The following is a 22664-nucleotide window of genomic DNA, read 5'->3' on the forward strand; positions in this document are numbered from 1 at the left end:
GTCCTATCTTCAAGTAAATATAAGAAAATAAACTTATATATATATATATAAATACTGCGAAAACAATATATTAGGAGAAAAAAATGTGTGTCAATATATTCTACGCATGGCACAATTTCCCCCTATGAATAAACTGCAAGGTTTGTCACTGTGTCACTACTACACCTAACCCCATTTAATTCCCATCAACGATAAACTGACGCCTGAATACAAGTCGCCATGTTCGGGACTTATCATTGCCATTGAAAAAAATCTAAGCCGTGAAACCCTTCTATTTTCTACTAAATTGTGTTCTTGACACCAACAACTCTGTTTATCGTTCGGTAGCCCCTTTTTTGTTTGCACGGCATTCTGTAATCTTGATTACGGAGTCTTGATCTTATTCCTATTAACATAAAGTTTCATTATTATTATCTTGTTTTAAATTATGTTATGATAATGTGCTTTTAATTCATGCAGCCGATAAGAAATATATCTGCTGTCTGTTCAGTTTATTACAGTCAAGAGATATTACTAACAATTAAGACTAGGACATAAACATATATTATTATTCAGTAACATAACATGAAGATATAATTTATCTAACAATGTCATTTTAGACAATATTATTTATAGGAATTTTCTTATTTTTCTTCTATTTACATAACTTTGAAGAACTATTTTATTAGTAATAGTAAAAACTAATAATCTCATAAAATGTAACATTATTCTTAAAAATGAAAATAAATTACGAATAAGCTACCAGATGGTTAACAACTTATCATTTTTAACACTAACAGTGCGATGCAAAAACTTCGGTTCATATGGCACAATATATCCAAGCTTTGGATCATTCCCATGTTCGTCAATCCATAGTTCTAATGTTTCTTCTATTACTTCCAACAATTCTTCATATTCTTCTTGTCTTTTACATAAATCATTATCCTTCAATTTTTCACCTTTATATTTTTTAACTATCTAGAATGCTTTGTCTACCATGACAAGATCACCAGTTTTCAAAACGTAAAATCAGTATTAACATGTTGAAATCGTCAAAGGATGATTCCAGCTACTTTAGCGCAATTAAATTAAAAAAGTAAAATTTCTCACAAATGTGATTTACCCAGTACACAGTCAGACATTTTCAGCATACTGAATAAAAATCACACTTCTACGAAATGACACTTACTCAAAAATTATGTCATTTGTGGTAAATAATTAATTTATTGGCCTCATAAAAGAATCGGGACTTATTTATTATCCCAATTATCCTAATGAAAAGTCTTTGAAATGAATTACTGCCTATAATATTGGTTAGATGATTTCGTGAGTGTGTCTTGTATGTATACTGTTTGTGTGAGTAAACACAGCACACGTGAAGAGGCACTTAAATATGTTCAAACGTTCTTTTAAATGTATAAACACACCCCTCCTAATATATCTAGAATAACACTTCAGTAACTTGGCCTTATTTGTACATTAAATTATTTTGTTGGCCTCTTTTGTTTTCTAAGCCGGATCATTCAGCATATCTGATTCTCATACAAGTATATATAGATTTTCCAATTTGCAGCATGTCCATAATGTTGCTTGAGGGATTGGGTAGCTATTATAAACTGTATTGATACTAATTTTTAAAATATATAAAGTGACATACTTATTTCAAAACTATATATAAATCAAAGAAGCATGTTGAGCTATTCTTCGAAAATGCAGCCATTGCAGCATCATCGCATCGACTGGTTCAGCCGCAGTTATAAACATAAAAAATATTTTCGATTAGTCAATGTCTAAAGGCCTACTTGTATACAGTAATTTTATCCGTTATATGATAAACGACACGAGGTATTTAGCGAAAATCATTGTATGAACTAGTAATTGGAATGATATAAAAATGTCATCTGTGTTATAATCTCCCTTGAATAAGTTTGTGCTGTTTGGAAATCATATTAGGCTTATAAATTAGTTTTAATCGACTTTTCTTAAAATTTGAAATCTTATTTTAAAAATTCGATATAAAATGTTTTATTCAAATATTGTCCTTAGATAGCCTCTACTTTTTCCCATATTTCAGATAATTTACGGATAGCATCTATCTGTCAGGTTTTACAGCATGTGGTCGACCATTGTCATTGAAAAATATCGTGTCTTTGCTCATATTCCGACTATTTCTTGCGCAGTATTCTACCCAAACATATAAATTGCAATTGATCGTCATCGCCATTGATTTTTGTCAGTCATTTTTTGTTGTCTGTGCAGAATGCTCTTTGACTTCGATGTCAAAATCGCCACTCTTAAAACGGCTAAACATGTAGCTACTCTAGCCATTTTAAAGCAGTTAAAGGGAACAGTAAAATTCCTCACAAAGGCGATTTACCCGTTACTTAATCAGGCATTTTCAGTAAACTGGAAAAAACACACTTCATCGAAATTACACTTACTGAAAAGTAAAAAGTTATCTGTTGTAAATACTTTAAAATTGATTTATTGACCTGAAAAAATAATGGGGACTCATTTATTATCCCAATAATAATTACATCCAATAAACAGTCTTTGAAATAAAATACCACGTATAATAATGGTTAGATGATTTCGTGAGTGTGTCTTGTATATTTCGTCGTCATTAATTTCCGAGATAAGTGCCCCCAATAACGATGACGGAAAATATGAATACGCAAAGTTATAAAACGGGCGAATTACTTCGTGTAAACTTTATATACGGACGCGGTAACTTATGAGAGTAGATTTTGCGTATCCACCCCATCAAATTGTTTACGTTTCTCAATTTCGTACGAGATAATAAATCAAAAGTCATCCCCGGTAATGCCCCATAAAATAAATGATCCGTATTACGTAGTTCCAACGGTTTCGCCCATCCAAAAAGTACGCGAACAACCAATTTATAGTTTTATGCCCCGGAAATCGCTTACTAACAATTAATGTGTAATCCAATTAAAAGTTGGCGCTACCAGCATTTAAGTGTTCGATTTTCCGTAAACTTAATTTAATGGGTTGTGCGAAATAATCTTGTTTTCCCGGGACGTTTTAAAATTAAATCGGTTGACAGAAAATAACTGCGGAACCTCGGATTGATTTTAATGCATATTTCTGTCGAGGACGGCTACCATTTAGCGTGTCTCATAATGATCCAGTTGCTGCTTTAGCCATTAGGAAATATAATGATCGTTTCAGCTTAATAATCAATATGGACAGAATAATAGCTTCCGACGAAAATATTGTTCTTTTGTTGATTATGATTTAAATTAGTTTTCAGACTTCATATTAAATATGTATACCAATATCAGTGAAGTCATTCTTTAAGGTACGACATTCGGCGTGCAATTGAAGAACAAATATTTATTTTAACTTAATTTTTGAAGTATTTGGACTATAACAAAATACTAATATAAATGAAACAATGAAACAAAAATAAGGTCATCAAATGGTTTTTTAACATCGCAATACAGTTAATCTATATATTTCCGAAGAATTTAAACAGTTAATTATACAGTTGCAATAGCTTGTAGGTTAGAGTTGTTTAATTATATTTACATTGAATTTTTTTTCTGCACCATTTATGAAGTCAGTTTATGTAGGTACCTTATTTTATGTACTGGTCTCCACCGAAAGCCTAATCTGACTAATTTCCTATTGTATATCCAAGTAATGTATTTTACTTTCATTAGATAGTATGTATATATACTTTCACTAGTGTTGCCAATATTATTGTACCTTTTACCTAGCGTTTTACCAAAACTGGCACATTTTTCCATTTTGAAATAACCAAATCTCGCCTATATAAATAAATTAAAATAATAAATCGTAATTTTAAATATTTATTATGATCTTTAAAAAATGGTATTCTTATCAAAATAATGCCTTAAAATGTCATTAGAGTTCTAGAGGTCTTCTCATGCGGCTTATATTTATACGCCATTTAAATCATCTGGTTCCTAACAGTATATGGAAGACGGTCATAGATGCCTCAGAAAGCTGCATATCCCTAAATTTTATACGAATTATTGATTGACTATAAAATTAACTACTATTAAATATTAGGGAGAGAAAACAATATTAAAACTACTTAGTTTCTCCCATATTTCAGTAAATTATTCTGCAAATATAAGGTTCATTATTCAGATAGATAATAAAAACAAATATATAATAAAAAGGGAACAAAAGAAAATGTATAAAGAGAAATATGTGAAACGAAAAAATTTGAATTGAAATTGCAAATCGGTATATATAGTGAAGAAGTATTATAAAAGAAGTTTCTGGAATAACAATTAGTGGAAGAGCTACTAAACCTTGTGGTGGGTCATAATTGTAGAGCTGCATAAATAACACCCTCCATTGTTGGAGACGCTCATTGTGTGACTTTACTGAGATTGTATTTGTTTTTGCTCCTACCGCAAGTACTTGTTGGAACGTCTGATATTCACGGTTCTTTTTCTAACTGCAGTCTTTACATTATTAACCTAACAGCAACAATTCAGAATTTAGTATCCTACCTGCCCATATCAAATATCAGCTTAAGAAATCGAAAATTTCATATTATTTGACAGTACAAACAATAGCCTGAATTGTTTGAACTTGTGTGAGTAATCACAGCACTCATGAAGACTCACTTAAATACGCTCAAGTTTTCTTTTAAATTTATAAACACACTCCTCCTAATGTATCTAGAATATCAGCTCAGTAACTTAGCCTTACTTTTTTCTTAAACTATTTTGTTGACCTTTTATGTTTTCTAGTATGGATCACTCAGCATCGCTGATTTTTATACAACCATATATAGATTTTCCAATTTGCAGCATATCGGTAATGCTGCTTAAGGGGTTGGGTAGACATCAAAGACTAAAAAAGAGTATTGCTACTAATTTTTTAAACAAATAAAGTGAAATATTTATTTCAAAACTATTTAATAAATCAAAGAGGCATGTTGTGCTTTTCTTTTGAAAATACAACGATTGCAACATCATCGCACCGACTGGTTCAGCCGAAATTGTAAACCAAGTATTTTCAATTATTAGTCGTAAAACGCTCATATTTGAAGGACAGGACAGACAAAAACTGAAATTAGGATTTTTGGTGGAATTGTGAACAAAAAGCCCCTCTTTGTGATGCAATAATCTACTAAAATATTTAAAACTTGTTGCTCTTAAAGTATGAAGCAAGCAGCTGCTTTCATATTTGAATATACCCCAGAATAGTCAGGCTGACCTGGCTATGTCAGGTGACATATTAGAATATTATGAATAATGGATTATATATAATATATAATGGATTTTAAATTTTGAAGGCATATTTTATACATATTGTACAGTTTAGTAATATAAAAAATAAACTGACCTCATTAGTAATTTTATCCGTTATTTGGAAAACGACAAAAGGTATTTAACTAATTAATAAAAATAATTGGAATAATATGTCAGTGTTATCTGTGTAATAATGGCCTTTTTAGGCTTAGGCTTATAAATTAGTTTTAAGGGACTTTTTAATTTGTAGTTTTATTGTGAAATATCTCTTGTATCAAAGTAGGTGTTTTATTCAAATATTATCCATATATACTCCATATACTTTGTTTCCATCTTTTGGCCAATTTACAGATTCCATCTCGAAAAGACGGTGTACCCTTTCAGGCTTTTTAGGCCTTTCAGATTTTACAACATGTGGTCGTCCTTTGTCATGTTAAAAATTCTAATGAAACCTATCACTTGTAATTGATAGACATCAAATAACATAGCCATCATAGTTTTCAAATTGTTTGTGTCAAGATCATCACTTTTACCTGTATTTTCATCTTAAAATCAATGATGCATGGTTAGCATAATCTTCACTCAGTATTCGGTAACATTCATTCTGCTCTTTCTTTAATTGGAAGTAGAAAAGTCAAACATTCCCATATAAGTTCAATGCATTGAAAAAAAATTCTTCACACTTCGACGAAATGATATACACCGAAAAGTGCTTATTCAACGGGAAGTTCATTACAAATCTACCCTGTGCGTTTAATATATAGTAACATCATCTGTTGTAAATCCTTTAAAATTCATGTATGGCCCTGATATTAATAGTTCAACAATACTGCCATCTAAATATCGATCAAACCGAAGAATTATTAAGAGAAAATATAATTAATCGAAATCTATTTCAAGATTTTTTGGGTTAATTTACGACCTCTCCTACACATTGGCCGTTGCTTTTCGACATAAAATTTTTCTTTAAAAACTTAATAAACGTACAAAAGTACCGTGCACGAAAAAGTTTTCGAAAATTTTCGCTAAACTAAAGAAAACGGTCAGAGCGTCGGATCGGATAGTCCGCCCAAGGCTGTCGGCAAAATCCGAAACTGTCTAGCTATTTCGTTCTCCGCGAAAATCTGCTCCAGAAAGTTGGAAATTTGTTTGCAGATTCCGAAAGTGGGCAAATTAAATTTTTCCAGCAGTTTGAAAGTTTAAAAGCTGGATGTTACTCGTCATTCTTTTGTGTTTTTAATAGCGTTACTGTTCCATGTAAATTCGGAATTCTATTAAAATTTATTTCGAAACGCCAAAAAGAATTATATAACGCGAACAATAGACCGGTTTTTGTTGCTGGCCTGTACCTGAAAGGTACTAGGAAAATATTAATTTGTTCGCCTCGTAATATGGTTGCAACAAAATGAACAAGATTCACTCAAATACAATTTATGATATATCAAGTATCAGTTACCGTAATCGAATTTCCCATTACATATTAAACAGCACCCCTATTTAAAAAAAAAACAATAGGTGTTTATTTCAACTTAAATTTATTCTGTATCTTTTAAAAACATTTCATTCTAGTTTATCTTTTAAATAAAATCCGTTCTAAAATACAGAGGTTAGATAAAATAACATGAACACAATGCAATATATAGTCTAAAGTCTATTCAAAGTAACAGTGAACCTACGTCATCTCAATTTATGACGTCAAAACGTCGCAATGTTGCCTAAACAACTCTTTAAGTTTTAGTTTATTTTGGCATTAACATATACAAATTTCTGGTCTAAATATATTGATGAAACAAAATTGTTATCAAATATAATTAATGTTAACACTGTATTATATCTAATTCATATATTATCGAATAATTAAAACTACAGTTTATTATACAGCCACACTACTTTATAGGGTATACTTGTTTTATTATATTTACATTGAACTCTTTTCCACACCACCCATGGAGTAAAGTATTAGGCGCGTTTTTATGTAGTGGTATCCACTGGAGGCCCAATCTGTCTATTAAAAACTTCTATAACCCAGTATTGTATTTTGCTTTTATTAGAGAGCATATATGGTTTTTTTACGTTAATTCTTGTTTTATTCGATGGTGTGTTTCCTTGTCAAGTCATTTTGATATCACTCTATTGTTTATTTCTTCTGTTTCTGCCTATGTAAGCTGTTGATTTCCAATCTATCTAACATTTCTATCCATTTCATCATCTATCATATTATTATATATATAACATAATTTCACCATTTGTCAACTTCTTCTTCAATGTGTCTGATAGAGTTGATCCAAACCAAAGGTGTTTCAGACCATTCCAACTCAACAATTCTAAGAAGAATAAGAACAATATCTACAATGAATTATTAACAAATGTTATGACTAATAATACCTAATAAATTGCTGTTCCAACGTCTACCTTTTTCTATCAACTTTTATCATTATCTTATCACTTTTAATGATCATCGTGTCATGAATGACAATAAATTAAAATAATAAGTCTTGCTTTATTTTATTAAATTGTATTATTTTAAAACGATGCCTGGAAATTGCATTAAGCCTATTCGTAGGTTATCTTTATGCTGTTTAAATTCTACATTACCTAATAGTGCACATGGATTGGATGTAGTACATGTAAATGGATTCTTTGCAGACAGCTTGCTCTGACGTAATTGTACTAAATTTTGTTAGTATTGAGAAAACTACTCTTTTTTATACATTTCATATATTTGATATGTTAGAGCTAGTAGCAAGCTGATCTTGATTCGTCACACGCTTCGTATGAGGACCGTTCCTTTTCTGTGAATCTAAGGGTATATTTTTAATTTTTTGAGATATTTTAATCACCGCACCCATACCGATATCAGTGCAACTGCAACACGCTAAAAAGTAATTTCAGTAAAAACGGGTACAACTTAATATTAAACAAAAGGTTCATTCTTCATTTGAGGGGTATCAGAATCATCAAACATCTTCCCCGGCAAGCAAATTCGCCAGTTTTTGAGCAAAGAATAATAAGTAGATATGTATCTCCAATATCCAATCTCCAATATTAGATCTATAGTATGGGACAATATTCAGACACTCTACGAATCTATTCCGTGCTGCTGCTTCTGAAAACAGATAGTGGCTCTCATATATGTCAGATGGTGTTTATATAATTTTTTTCAGTCCTCGGGTATACCTAGTTACACAATATTAACTCTTTATAACGTTTTCATTAAATATTTAACTTTTATCATTTTGAAATTGCCATATACGCCTGGTTTAGTCCCACGGAACTTCTTGGGTATTATTCAATGTCATAAAACCACTACATCAAATGAGACTTTGAAGGAAAAAGCCCATTCAACTATTTTTAGCCACAAGAGATTCAAAATATCAAAATAAATTAAAAAAATATTTCGTAATAATTATTAACGATACCTTGAAGTTTTCATATATCTTCAAAAATCATCAATCCCAAAATAAGGACTGATATTATCTTATTATCAAAAGAAAATGGCAGCGATTAAGTTACAAAACAATCAGTCCGAACATAATGAGTTTCTATAATACCAAAAAATGTTTTCCTAGATAATGATCACCTTTTGGAGCCAAATTATTGTCACAAATTTAGGCGACATGCCGCTTACTGGGTCAAGGAGACTCTATTGACATTTTGTTGTGGGGGTTATAAAGCTTGGCCTCTGACGTAAATTTAACTGTATCCCGCTTGGATTATGCTCTATATATTTTAATTACAAAACTACAATCATTATTAATAAAGTGTTTGCCATAAAAACTAACAATATAATAGAAAGAATATTTTTAGAAATAAACTAATATATTTTGTTTACTTTATAAAAAATTTAATAATATAACATCCAACTTTTCTACCATTACTAACATCCTCTCCAATGCTCAAATTTACCTTACACTTAAGACTAATTGGTGTTAGTTAATTAATAATGTTCTATTGTTAAAATATAATGTTATTTGATTGCCTGTACTCTTGTCATGCTGTCAGCTGATGACGTTGTTTTGAACATAATTTGTAACTTGTTTTTGTGCTGTGATTTTGAATCGGAACATGTGAGAATGCAGATACAACATTGCAAAATCAACTCTAAATAGTGTTGATACGTTTACGGATATTATATGTTCGATAAACGTGGAAAAATCATAATAAGTGCACTCAAAATGCGCGTCTGCAATAAGTTGGTTTATCTGTAGTAAACACTGACAAGTCATGGATATCGAAATTATTTGCATGAGCAAATGGTTTCTTGGTGAAATATATAATTTCAATTTACTGTTACAACGTCCTGTAGAGAATACAAAAATCATGTAAATGCTTGCTACTTTTGTTCGATGAATGTCTTCGGTATAAATGCAAAATAAAATGGCATAATATAAATATCCTGACGTAACGTCGATATCGAAGCCAGTTTTACGTACGCACATTGCTCCATTACCAATTTGTTCAGGTACAAGTACAAAAAATGCATAAAGAACTTTGTCTTCATCACCGGCCAGCAATGAGATAATTCGTTTTATTGAAGTGAACTGAGTGATTTTATTTGCGAATCATCGGCGAATTATCAGCATCATAGGCATTATGGGAAAAGTTTCAAAGTGTTGTCCACAAATTTCTCAGTAACTACAAATTACTGGATTGCAAGCTCTTAATTTCTGCTCTGATCACTCTCTATTGGTAATTAACAGCATTGGAATATAAAACCAGAACAAAAAAGTTTCATTTCAATAAAAAAATGGTTATTCTCTAACCTATCGAACACTTGTTAATGATTCTCTACCATCTGACCATCTATTGACCATCTGTCGATTTATATCTGTTTGATGGAGTTTTAAATCGAATATGTTATTATATGTTGTTGTTTTATCTTTTATTTCATTTATTTATTTCAGACTTGTTTCCAAAAAAAAGTAAGTTACATAAAAGACAAACATTTAATGTATATTTAACGACAAAAGCTAACTTCATCCAGGTATGACTTTAATACCTGTTTTTCCACCATAAAGAATAACATATGTGCATTTAATTAGTAAAAAACGTCATAATTAACAAAGCCAATGTTATTGTACCTTTTATCTTTTTCCATCAACCTTAATTGTGTTTAAACTTACATTAGCGTTTTATCAAGAGTGGCATATTGTTCCATTTTGAAACAACCATATCTCGCCTAGATAAATATATTCAAATAATAAATATTAATTTTAAATATTTATTATGATCTCTAAAAAATGGTATTCTTATAAAACCAATATATTAAAATGCCATTAGAGTTCTAGAGGTCTTCTCATACGGATTTTTTGGGTTATAAAGCATGGCTTCTGACGTAAATTAACAGTATCCAGCTTGGATTATGCTCTATATATTTTAATTACAAAACTACAATCATTACTAATAAAAGGTTTGCCATAACAACTTTTCGATACCATTTTACTAGTACGATTTTTCCTTTGCTACAAAATAAGCCTCATTTTCGGCGATTACCTCTTCATTCGAAAAAAATGTCTTCACAGCGAGCATTCTTTTGAGATCTGAGAACAGGAAATAGTCGTTGGGGGCCAGATCTGGAGAAAATGGTGGATGAAGAAGCAATTCAAGGCCCAATTACTGTCAATTGGATTTCGGAGTGAAATGAGGGAGCTATGTTTCATCCATTGTTACATATCGACGCAAAAATTCGGGTTTATTACGCTTCATCATCTTCAAACACTGCTTCGAATCATCAACTCGTCATTGTTCTTGATCAAAAGTGAGCTCGCGCGGCACCCACTTTACACAGAGCTTCCTCATACCCAAATATGCGTGAATGATATGATGTACACGTTCAGTTGATATCTTTAGAGTATCTGCTATTTATAAATTCAATTTCAATGTGCGGTAATTCAAAATCATTTTGTTGATTTTTTAAATGGCTTCGTCGGTAACAACCTCTTTTGGGTCATCACTGCGTTCACCGTCTTCGGTGCTCATTTCACCACGTCTAAACTTAGCATACCAATCCAGTGCTCGGAAGCTCGGCATCAAGCAAAGTTTTTTCTTCAACTGTATGTTTCAGTTTAAAAAGCTATATTATATCAACACGCAAAATTCCTTTTTATCAATTTTTTCACAATAACAGGTCGCTTCACTCAAAATGCTCTAATTCACAAACTAATGATCCGACAGCTGTCAAATTTATACACGCATCTTTTGAGGGTTAGTGCTAACTAAAAAACATATGGATTTAATTCTAGTAGCGCCATCTATGTGACAGACGGGGAACTTCTCAATTGACCTGTTGCACTATTAAACATATTTTAACACAGAATCTATTTTAAACCCTATATATTGTTTCAGGTGTGTGTCCGGTACTATGTTCTGGTCATGGACAATACGGCGGTGGTCTTTGTCACTGCGAGGAGGGCTGGAAAGGAGCCGAATGCGACATCCCCGAAGGCGACTGCCGCATTGCCGATTGCTCCGGTCATGGAAAATGCGTCCGCGGATCCTGCCACTGCAAACCAGGCTGGAAAGGTAATTATTATTTCTCCAGGGACGTCGCCGTAGCTGCAACGACGGCATTTTTACCTGAAAACTGCTCGGTTCCAGCTCGGTACGGTGAACTTTTGCGAACCGTTAACTGAATTTAATTAAATATAGAAAAAATAACGTATATAGGGCATTGTTCTCTATTAGAAAAAGTTATAACGTGGAATAAGCATGCGATGTGTCAAGAAAAAAAGTAAAAATTGTAATTAAAACTTATTCCAAAATATTACCAATTAGAGATATTAATAATTTAGGCGTATTTATATCATTTTAAATCTTCTATACGTATAAAAATGAATTGGCGTTGGTTAGTCTCGTTGAAACTTAAGAACGGTTGGACCGATTTAACTAATTTTGAATTTTTATTATTTGGGGAAGTTCAGCGAAGGTATATGTGATAAGAAAATATATAATAATTGCGAGAAAAGTATTAAAAACAGCTATTTTGCTTTCCGAAAGAAAATGTTAGTGTCACTATCATCAATAGTTTCACGGTCACAAAGTTTAGACTTTGTAATTGGTTGTCATATACTTATTTGTGCGGTCAGAACTTTATTTTGTCACTAAACATGTTAAATTCTGACTTAAACCAACGGCTACAATGATTAAACCGTGATTAGAATATAAAATGTATTAAATATAGAAGATAATTTCCCGACACTGACCTTCTAGTACTTTACCACGATTTATAGTTCACGCAAAGGAAGGTTTTTTTTTTGATAGAATTTGATAACGATTCGATAAAGCAAAAATCACGTACAAAATACTAATATATATAACATATTATATAACTATAAGCTAACAGTAATTTAGAGTCTTATTCTAATTGAGGTCGAGTAAACATTTACCAAAAATAGAGCTGAAATAAATAATGACTGTTTACGGAAAAGTATGTTTTGCAAATATATTTCAGATTTGTTATTATTCAGCCACAAATCTAGTGCGTAAGAACTTTCTTTACTTTTATTAATATCAATAACATGAAGTATACGACCTGATAAGGCTAACAAAATCTTAAAAAAATGCGGATACAAGAACAAATTTATCACTGACCTTGACAAAGTTCATCGGGTCATCAATTACAATAATAATAGACAAGCTATTCAGTTAAAAATTCCTATAAATACGTACATTTTTTTTAATAAATACATTACAACTAAAATATTTGCGCAGTTTATAGAGTGAATAATAATTCTTGCCTATAAAAATATGCACAAGATAATTAATTGTTATATTCTAAGAAGGTGATCATTTTCAAAAATCATTTCATTCAAGCTATAAATACTGCTGAAAATCTTGTATAGAAGGTTTATATACGAATCCAAATTAAACACAACAATATTAAAGTTATAAAGCTCAATGTAATAGCTTTTTAAATTCTTTCTAAGTCATTCTTCGAACCAAAAAGAATAATAATAATAACATATATCTGACGAACAATAATATGAATAAATAGTACTAAACTAATGATAAACATGGAAGCAAATAGGTTAGGATGTGATAAAATATTCCGTGTTAGTTAAATTTAAATTTCTAAGAATTACGTTTTTGATAAATCTTAAGTTCTAGTCAATAAATAAATAAAGAAATATGTTAAAGATACTATATCGATCATCAAAAAAACCGAATGATCATGGATCTGCTCTTCCATAACAAGTACCAAAGAACGTCAAACAATCAGTAATGTTAACAAACACTTCTTCAATGCTTATACTAATAAACAAATATGACGTTTACCACAAATAGATTTCATAGTCAGCAATAAGAAGAATATAATTTAGATTTATCATACAAAAGGATGACGTCGCGATTGTTGCTCGATGTTGTTTGTCGATGTTGTTTTATAACAATACGTCATTGAGTTTCTTCAGTTAATATCCGTACATATCTCAGTAACAGTTTCATTCGGTGCTAGTAGTGACTCTAGACCGTGCTGATCCCACCATATACACAGCAAGACTTTATGGGTAGAAATAGCTTTTTGATGTTGATGTGTATGGCTTTCATGAACTTAGACAAGTCTTTCTGCGCTTCGAGTTGTCGCTGTAGATTCACTTTTCATCGTCAGCCATAATACGCCACAGAAAACTCTTTTTTTCTTTGGGCCATTAAAACTGTTATGTTAAAATCGTTCGTAATAAGTATATTCCCTCCTTTTACATCTTTCCAATCGCATGTGAAAGTTCAGCAACGGTTGTCTCATCAACTACTAGACTGTCTAAATGTTTTTTGAAAGTTTGTGGATTTTCTTCTAAATCTTGCAATTCAGATGTTGGTTTGTTTATATCGATACTTCGCTTTTTTTCAATAGATATTTCTAAAAGAAATATATTCATTGAACTAATATAAATTATAATAGGTGAAAGGGTTTGAAAAACAAAACCTATTAATTTACTTGAAAATACTATTTTATTTAACGGAATGGAGATACAAAGCCATATTGAGGGTTTTTATCTCTTAGAAAATAGAACCCACAGTCTTACGCGTTCACCATTCAAGAATTTTTTTTAACGGATGGCCGGATAGTCGGGCTCGTCTTATATAACACCTCTCTCAGTTTGTAGTTATTATAAAAATTGTTTCTGAGTATCAATTATAGCTTTGTCCACCAGTTTTTCTTTAAAGAAATGTTCGAAATAGCACTATTCTACCCATATTTTCATGGAATGGGTTTTCAAATTTGGGTGACTCCAGATTCCAATAGTTTACGACTAAGAAATTGGCCTACTGTAATCTGCCTTTGATGGCTTTACTCCTTGAACTGTGATACATTGGCCGGGAATCCACTGACTGGAGGTATTTTAAAAAATTTCAATGTTTCTTTCTTGGAAGTTTATGGCTAGTAGGCGTTGAGCACCCTTGCGAGCTTACAGTTTCGGAAGCGATACCTTTGCACGAAATGCACTTACCTACACCTATAAACGCTTCGAGTAAGTGTGGAACGATTGCCTATCCAAAGTCAACCTGTCCTCTTTCCTTGATAATTAATTTTATTCCAGTTAATTGAGTGAATTCAAACGAGAACAGCCTTATAATCTTCCCAGACTCCTACCGACTGCGCCCGTAGATATATTTAAAACGCATTCGAATACATTTTAATCTACATTGATTTAAAGAAAAGCAAATGTAGAGAATGTAATAAGAATCCGTGAGGCGAAATAAAACGCGTGAGAAATGAAATGTATTTCACTTTATTTGGATTAGAATATATGGGCAGCTTGCTGTTGTTTAATCAGATAAGTACAGTGAGAAATAAAAGGCGCAGTGAGCGTTTTTATATAGCGAGAGTGCGAAGATTCCTAGAATTTTAATCAGGTAGAGTAAAACAAGCCATACTTGGCCAACCGATGCTTGTTTATTGCAATATAAAGCCCCCAAGTTGATTAAAAATACAAAGTAACATTTTCGATGTATCTGGGGTATGTTGGTGTTTTTGGTGTTCCTTTAAATTGTTCAAGAGAGATAGAAATATTTGAATAGTTCCCATACCGTTCCACTCGAAATACAGAAAATTTACAAATATTTATAATAAGTTTGGGGAAAAATAATTTCGCATTTTTCTGGTAGAAAACGTTGAAGCCATATATCCCTATTAATACTTATTCAATAAAATCATTATATAACCTCTTTCAAATTTGGTAACGATCCCTAGAACATTCTAGCTACATTCTCTTAGTCATTAACAACATTCATACCTAAGGCAGTGTTACCAATGAATTATTCAAGCAGCATTTGCAATATTAGGCTATACTTGTTTCTACAAGTCCAAATTGCCACCCCCATTTCAAATAATCGAGCAATAATATGGAGCGTAATATTCTATGAGCATATTCTATTACCATCTGATCTACAACTTTTTGCAGATATATTTCCTAAAAAAAAGGTAAGTTACAAAGACACAAAAATTTAATTTATAGTTATTCAACGACAGTTTGAAATAATGCTCTCTCGAAAAAGACGCATATTCCCGAAAATAAACAGTTTCCTTTGAAATATCCGTATTACATTTATTGTTGCACACAGCAAGTTGCATCTTGCTTCATCACCCATTTCGTATATGGACGGTTTCCCTTTGGCAAATCTAGTATTATATTATTCTTAATTGTTTGAGACAATTTAGTCACAATGTCCATATTAATATTCAATTGAGTTACAAGCTAAACATAAGACCCATAACAATAATAGCGTAAAAACTTACCTCTCTAACCTCTTTTGCTGGAAAAGATAGACGCCATTATCTCATTCATGTTCTAAGTAATTGACTGGAGACGTAATCTGTTTCTTACTCCGACTATTTATTGACTTTGGCATTTTCCAAGCAAGCAAAGCACGAAAACAACATTTGCTTATTTATAACCTCTAATTATCCCCAAGAAAAATTTGAAGAACTTCACAGGTATTTGACAACCAAGCGAATTTTATGGTCTGATTCTATTACATGTTCGGATGCATATCTGTATTTTTGTTCAAAATCGGTTTTATTCATCAACCTAATCTCCATCAAGAGTCACAGAATCATTCCAATGCCGCTCTAATATTTCAATACCGTGCTTGTAGAACCATTTATCTTTCGCCTCAAAATAGGACCTGTCACCAGTTGCTGTCCACTTAGATGATGATCGTTTTGATTCCGGAGTGAAGTGATGGATCCATGTTTCATCTACAGTCACACATCGATGCAAATATTTCGATTTGTTACGTTTAAAGATGGCTAAACGCTGCTCTGAATCAGCAACACGTTCTTCTTTTTGGTCAATAGTGCGCAAACGCGACACCCTCTTTGAACACAGCTTTCTCATAATCCAGTGATCATGCAATACAAGACGAACAGGTTCTTTTGATATCCTTACGATGTTGTCTAACTCAGGCAACTTTCCGATCATTCAAAATGATTTTGTGGATTTTTTTCATGTTGTCTGGTGTTACCACCTCATTTGGACGTCCACTGCGTTCTGCATTATCGGTGTCTCTACGACCACGTTTGAAGTCAGAAAACTAACGTTTTATTATTGTTTACGATGGAGCAAAGTGCTTATAACACTTTTCAAGCTATTGCTTCGTTTGAACGTTTTTTTTTATTAAGAAGCAGTATGAAATTAAAGCACAAAATTATTTTTGATCCATTTTTTTGAAAATAGCAAAAGTAGTGTCACTCTTAACACGATATGTCATAAAGTTACGGGTAGAATATCATTAAATTTTAACAGCTTACTTGTGATGGTTAATATTGTCTGAAAAGGTGGTGAATGCAATAAAACTAACGCAATCTCTATGTTAGTCTTAAGAAAATAAAAGAAAAACGGTCTAATTTTAAAACATTCGACGTAGTGATGACGTAGTACTTCATACTTCAAATTATCAGGTCAATATTATCAAGATGAAATAACAATATAATAATTATTGCAATAAATATAATATAATTTGCAATAAATCTAAACAAAAAGCTTCAAAATACAAAAATTAGTGATAAAATATATTAATTCAATATAAAGCATACCAACGAATAACAAGATATAACGTAGTGTTAGAGGATATTTGAAGTTTACGACGGATAGTTGAACGACGTTAAAATGTCCCTAAACGCGTAAGTATAACAGTCCATTTAGCAACGATATGCGGACTGCTATTAAGTTAGCATACATAGGATGCCTGCAGACAAAATCAAATACATGCGATAAAACACAGATAGAAATATGAGAAAACATCAAAACTAACGTCCATAAGAGATATACGGTTTTATTGCTCGTATTCACTTCAAACAGAGAAGTTAACGAGACTGTAATTTATTTATAACTACATGTGTACTTGAGAGGAAATTTTAATATCCTTTAACACAATTTAAAAAATTTACTGCACGTACTGTGCGGTAGAATAGCACTAAATAATGATAAATTTCTTGAGTGAAATAAATTTCCTATATAGAAAATTTAATATCAGAGACATATTAGACCGAATTGTATATCCTTTTAGCTTGAATAAAATAAGAAGAAAAATGTTGTCTCGTATTAAAACAAATTTACAAACTGCAATAGGCAATGCAGTATGCATTTCGATGACGTAAGTTCTATATAACTCAGGTTTTCATATCAATTTGTTCATGCACTATATATTACATTTTCTAAAGCTACTCGAAACCACCACACATAACCAACACTAAAACCCGCGTAAGTCATTTTCCATTCCATAAAAGATCTAAATTAAATTCGCCACCTATATACATATATATTTTAAGCTCCTGCTAACTTCACAATAATTTTATTAATAATAATTTTTTATAATCTATGAGACCTGAGGCAATATTTTGAAATAATTGGTGTACAATATAAATTTCAGAAAAGAAGTCATATCAGGATTTCCTAAAACATAATCTTAAAGTAGCATAGCTTTAGTAGAATATCTTCAGTCAAACCATACTATAGCGCGTTCGAAAAGTAACAATCCATAGAACTCCACAAATAGCAGAGTATATTATTCTTATATAGCGTCTTTGTTAAAGCCTGTCTTTGATCAAAACAACTTTACAGCAGGAAGTCTAAAAATGAGCGAAAATTGCAATTCTTCCTGAGTAATGTATATGGAAAACATGAAAAAAATCTTGCTGTCACCAAATAAACTAAACTCTGGCATACTATTAATTTTTGGGTAGAAAAGCTATAAATTAATTGGTTATAATATTTTAGGATTATTTTTAAGATATGAATAAAATTAAAATATAAGAAAATTTTATTTTATTTTCAGTAAAAAAAAATATGGTATTTTAGTTAACCTATCTTTTCTTGAAGCAACTTTAGAGCAAATATTTTAAAATTAACTTGAATTCACGCTTATATACTGTAATAAATATATAATATATTATATATTCAAAACAGTAGAGGCACACGTGACCTGTCGAAAGGTCGCAATGTTGCCGCTGCAACTCTGAGTTTTAGTACATTTTGGCTGTGACATATAACAAAATTCTAATATAAATAAAATAATCAAACAAAAATGTTATGTATTATAATTTATTTCATCATTATAGTACATCTAATGCATATATTTTCGAAGAACTTAAAACTACAATTTATTATACAGCCACAAATGCGTATAGGTTATAGTTGTGTTATTATATATACATTAAACTTTTTTTCATAGCAATATAGGTAGAGTTCTAGGCCCTTTTTAGGTTGTGGTATCCTCCGAAGGCCTAATCCATCTAATTATAATAACTAGAAATTGTATATCTGAGTAATGTATTTTACTTTCATTAGAGAGTATATTTATATTTTACGCTTAGTTCTTGTTTCTTTCGGTGTAATGTTTCCTTGTAAAGTTGTTATGATATTACTATATTTCTCCTTAGTTTGTCTTGTTACTACCTGTATACAGCCATAACCTCCACGACCTGAATATCTATTGTAATAATTCTTTGCAATATCCCATATCAACTCAATTGGATTAAAAATGCCGTGATAGAGAGAAAGACGTAATGCTATGTGGCCATAACATTCAGCAATCAATCATATCTTATCTCAGGCTTATTTCTAAAAAAGTAAATTAAATAAATTGCAATTAAATATTTCATTTATATTTACCGAGTAACAATTCGAAACTTATTTTATGTACTTTAAGCCATTCCTTAATTGCAGCCTTTGTTAATGCACTTGTTTGGGATTTTCTCCACGAGTGTCCTATATAAGTAGTAGATATGGTGCATTGTACATAACAATAACTAATGGTTCCTGCAAGTACCATTGGACTTAGAAGAAAACACTAATTCTGCACCAAGAATAAAACCATTCCTGTTTCCAGCATGAAGAACTATATATTATATAACTATATATATATATATATATATATATATATATATATATATATATATATATATATATATATATATATATATATATATATATATATATATATGCAATGAATTATTAATAAATATTATGACTAACAAAACCTAATCGATAGTTATTCCAACATTTACCTTTTTCCATCAACTTTTATTGTCCTTACACTATATTTATTATAATATTGCCATGAGCGACCAAATATGCCATTCTGATATATTCATGTCTCATTTAAATATATAAATTAATATAATAATTCTTCCTTGATTTTGTTATATGTTTTTAAAAATTGCATTCTTTTGAAAGCAATCTCTGGAAGTTCCATTAAACCCTCGTGGGTTATCTTTACACCACTTAAATCCTATATTAACCAACAATGTATGAACGGATGTTCTACATCTCTCAAATAGCTATACATAATTTTTATTGGATACTTTCCAGGCTAACAATTTTCTCTGAAATAATTGTATTAAATTATGTTTCGATTGAAAAAACTACTTACTGTTTTTATACATTTCGTATATTTGATCTCTGAATATTTTGTGAGATATGTTAGTGACTGTGTACCTATTAATATTCAGTGTAGCTGGAATGCGTAAAAAATATTTTCAATAAAAACCTCGGCGATTTAAAATTTGTTAGAACAAAGCATTTGCCGGTTTATAACCCGTAATTATAATATTTCTAACTTCTCTAACAGCATTCTATCTCTTTTTAAGTAGAATAAAATGAGAAGGAAAATATTGTATGGCTGTAAAACGAATTTACAACTTTTGACAGGCACATATTGGTCACGTGTGTCACTGTTTTGAATTGACTATTAATTTTATATATCACAGGTGTTAATTTTAGTTTGTCCATCTCCTGTATATTATCTCATCCAGAAATACTCGAAACCACCGAACATAACCAACATTAAAACCCGAATAAGTCATTTTCCGTCCCATAAAGTTCGAAACTAAGGTCCCCACCACTATACATATATATTTTAAACTACCGTCAGCTTCGCAATAATTTTTCTCGCCGCTCGCGTTGTCTCGCAATGATAATTACCCGAAACTTTAACCGAAACTTGTACCTGTTCCGCGGAGAGGATGCAAATTGCTTTCTTAGAGCAAAATAATAACCTCCTAACGCGAAATAATTATCACGATGCAGGGCCCGAGAATGAGCTATGATGAGGCAGCCACCGGCAACCTCACCGTCGCCTTCGTCGTCGTCGTCGAAAACTTTGAATGACATCGAATCTTTCTGATTTAATTCCGGTAACGAGTTTAATTAACCCCGCATCATTAAATGTCTGTAGTCCGCGTTGTTGCTTAATTAAATTTGAATGACAAACCGTTAAATTTGGGAAAATCGGGTTAGAAGTACTGTTTGATGGTGGTGGCGTTCAGTAAATTTAAGTAATGTTATTCCTTATAAATATTCGGACAAGAAATATATAGGAGGCGAAAACTGTTAATTTATTTTTGTCATTTAAATTTTTATCGATTCTTATAAAATTTTGAAGAATTTGACAAAACTTTCAGACAGTAAATGTATGTTAACATTAATGGTTCTATTACTATAGTTCTATCTTACTATTACCAATAATATCTAAGGTATTTGAAAAACTCCTGTTGGAAAGGATAAAACATATTATAGAGAGAAAAAAAAAACAAATACCTACACCTCAGTTTGAATTTGTTAACAAACCTTTTTTATCGATAAACTCGATATTTATCGAGTTTATAGAATAGCAGATGTAATTGAAAAAGCCTATGCACGTAAAGAGGTATATTCAGCTATATTCTTAGATGGAGTACAAGCCTTGGATCACACATTGTAGCCAGAGCGTTTTAGAGTAAAACAAGAGAAAGCCTACTCTATAATAAAATAAGCTAAAACAGATGTACCACCAGGAAGTTTATTGAGGTCAATTCTTTATCTACCCTATTCATGTGTTATTCGACAAATGGTAAAGGTTACGATGGCCACATTTGTTCATGAAGCCACACGATAATTGCAACAGGCATTGATTGAACTGGAACTTGGAAAATAAAAATTAACGAATGTAAATATGTGCATGTACACTTCAGGTAAAGTCAGACCGCAAAAGCATCAATAATGATAAATAATACTGTCATTCCATATAGCAACAACGCTAAATATATCGAAATGTATCCTGATGCAAAACTTTTCTGGAAGTAACATGTAAAAAAGGAAAGGATGGAATTAGAGAATATATACGAAAATGCATTAATTAATTAGAAGATAACTACCAGTACAGAATAAATTACTATTATACAAGCTAGTATTGAAACCTATATGAACAACAACAAATTGTTGATTAGTCCAGTAACAAAGAAATATTTATTTATTTTAAATTGGTGATATTGAATTCAAGACTTACTGAACAACAATTAAAACACAACAAATACTCTCAAGGAACTTTCAGATAGCTTAGTATTGGACGAATGAACTGTTCCCAAAATTTTCATCATCTCTACCTACCATACAAATCGATTGAATTACGAACATTGACACATCACGACCACTGTCTAAAACTACTAACATATCACTACCAAAATTATCCTAAGTAAGAAAATATACAATCAGTTCCAACTATTTTCCTATACATTTTTGTACCTGTACAAAATTATCGAATATAATTGCCATGATTATTTCTTCAATCTTCTCTACTTTTCACTACACTACATAAGTGTATCCATAAGGTAAATATTAGATAATTTAATAACTATTCTACTAATAAAGCATCCATCAGTATAAAGTGCTCTTAACTATAACCACAAACCGTTTGGGTTTCATTTAATTCTATATTATAAAACCGATATACAATCTTTATTATAAAGTAGGAATATATGTAGTCCACTTTAATTTAAAACATCAGGAATATTTTTATTTTCCTTGTACTAATAAGATTAATGTCACTTAACTTATTAGTGTTGTTATTGATGGATTGATTATTGTTATCAATTATTCATTGCTTAGAAAAACGAACATATTTATATATATTTACATTATTCTAATTCTATTAAATCTTTTAATCTTTTAA

The 22664-nt window shown here is 31.1% G+C and overlaps 1 protein-coding gene across 4 annotated transcripts in view; it reads left to right on the plus strand.

Annotated features, from left to right (window-relative positions):
- The window catches only part of Ten-a (Teneurin-a transmembrane protein), a 1091387-nt gene that overhangs the window by 940165 nt on the left and 128558 nt on the right, over window positions 1–22664 (plus strand). For all 4 annotated transcript variants that reach the window (XM_076399553.1, XM_076399555.1, XM_076399556.1 and 1 more), the window contains one exon: window positions 11583–11759. In XM_076399553.1, coding sequence (XP_076255668.1) covers window positions 11583–11759 — 177 coding nt within the window. The remainder of the gene's footprint in view (window positions 1–11582; window positions 11760–22664) is intronic.

The sequence above is a fragment of the Rhynchophorus ferrugineus genome, unplaced genomic scaffold, assembly GCF_030347505.1.
Source record: "Rhynchophorus ferrugineus isolate W39M unplaced genomic scaffold, kcgeb_rfMv2 rfM3, whole genome shotgun sequence".
NCBI classification, from domain to species: Eukaryota; Metazoa; Arthropoda; class Insecta; order Coleoptera; family Curculionidae; genus Rhynchophorus; species Rhynchophorus ferrugineus.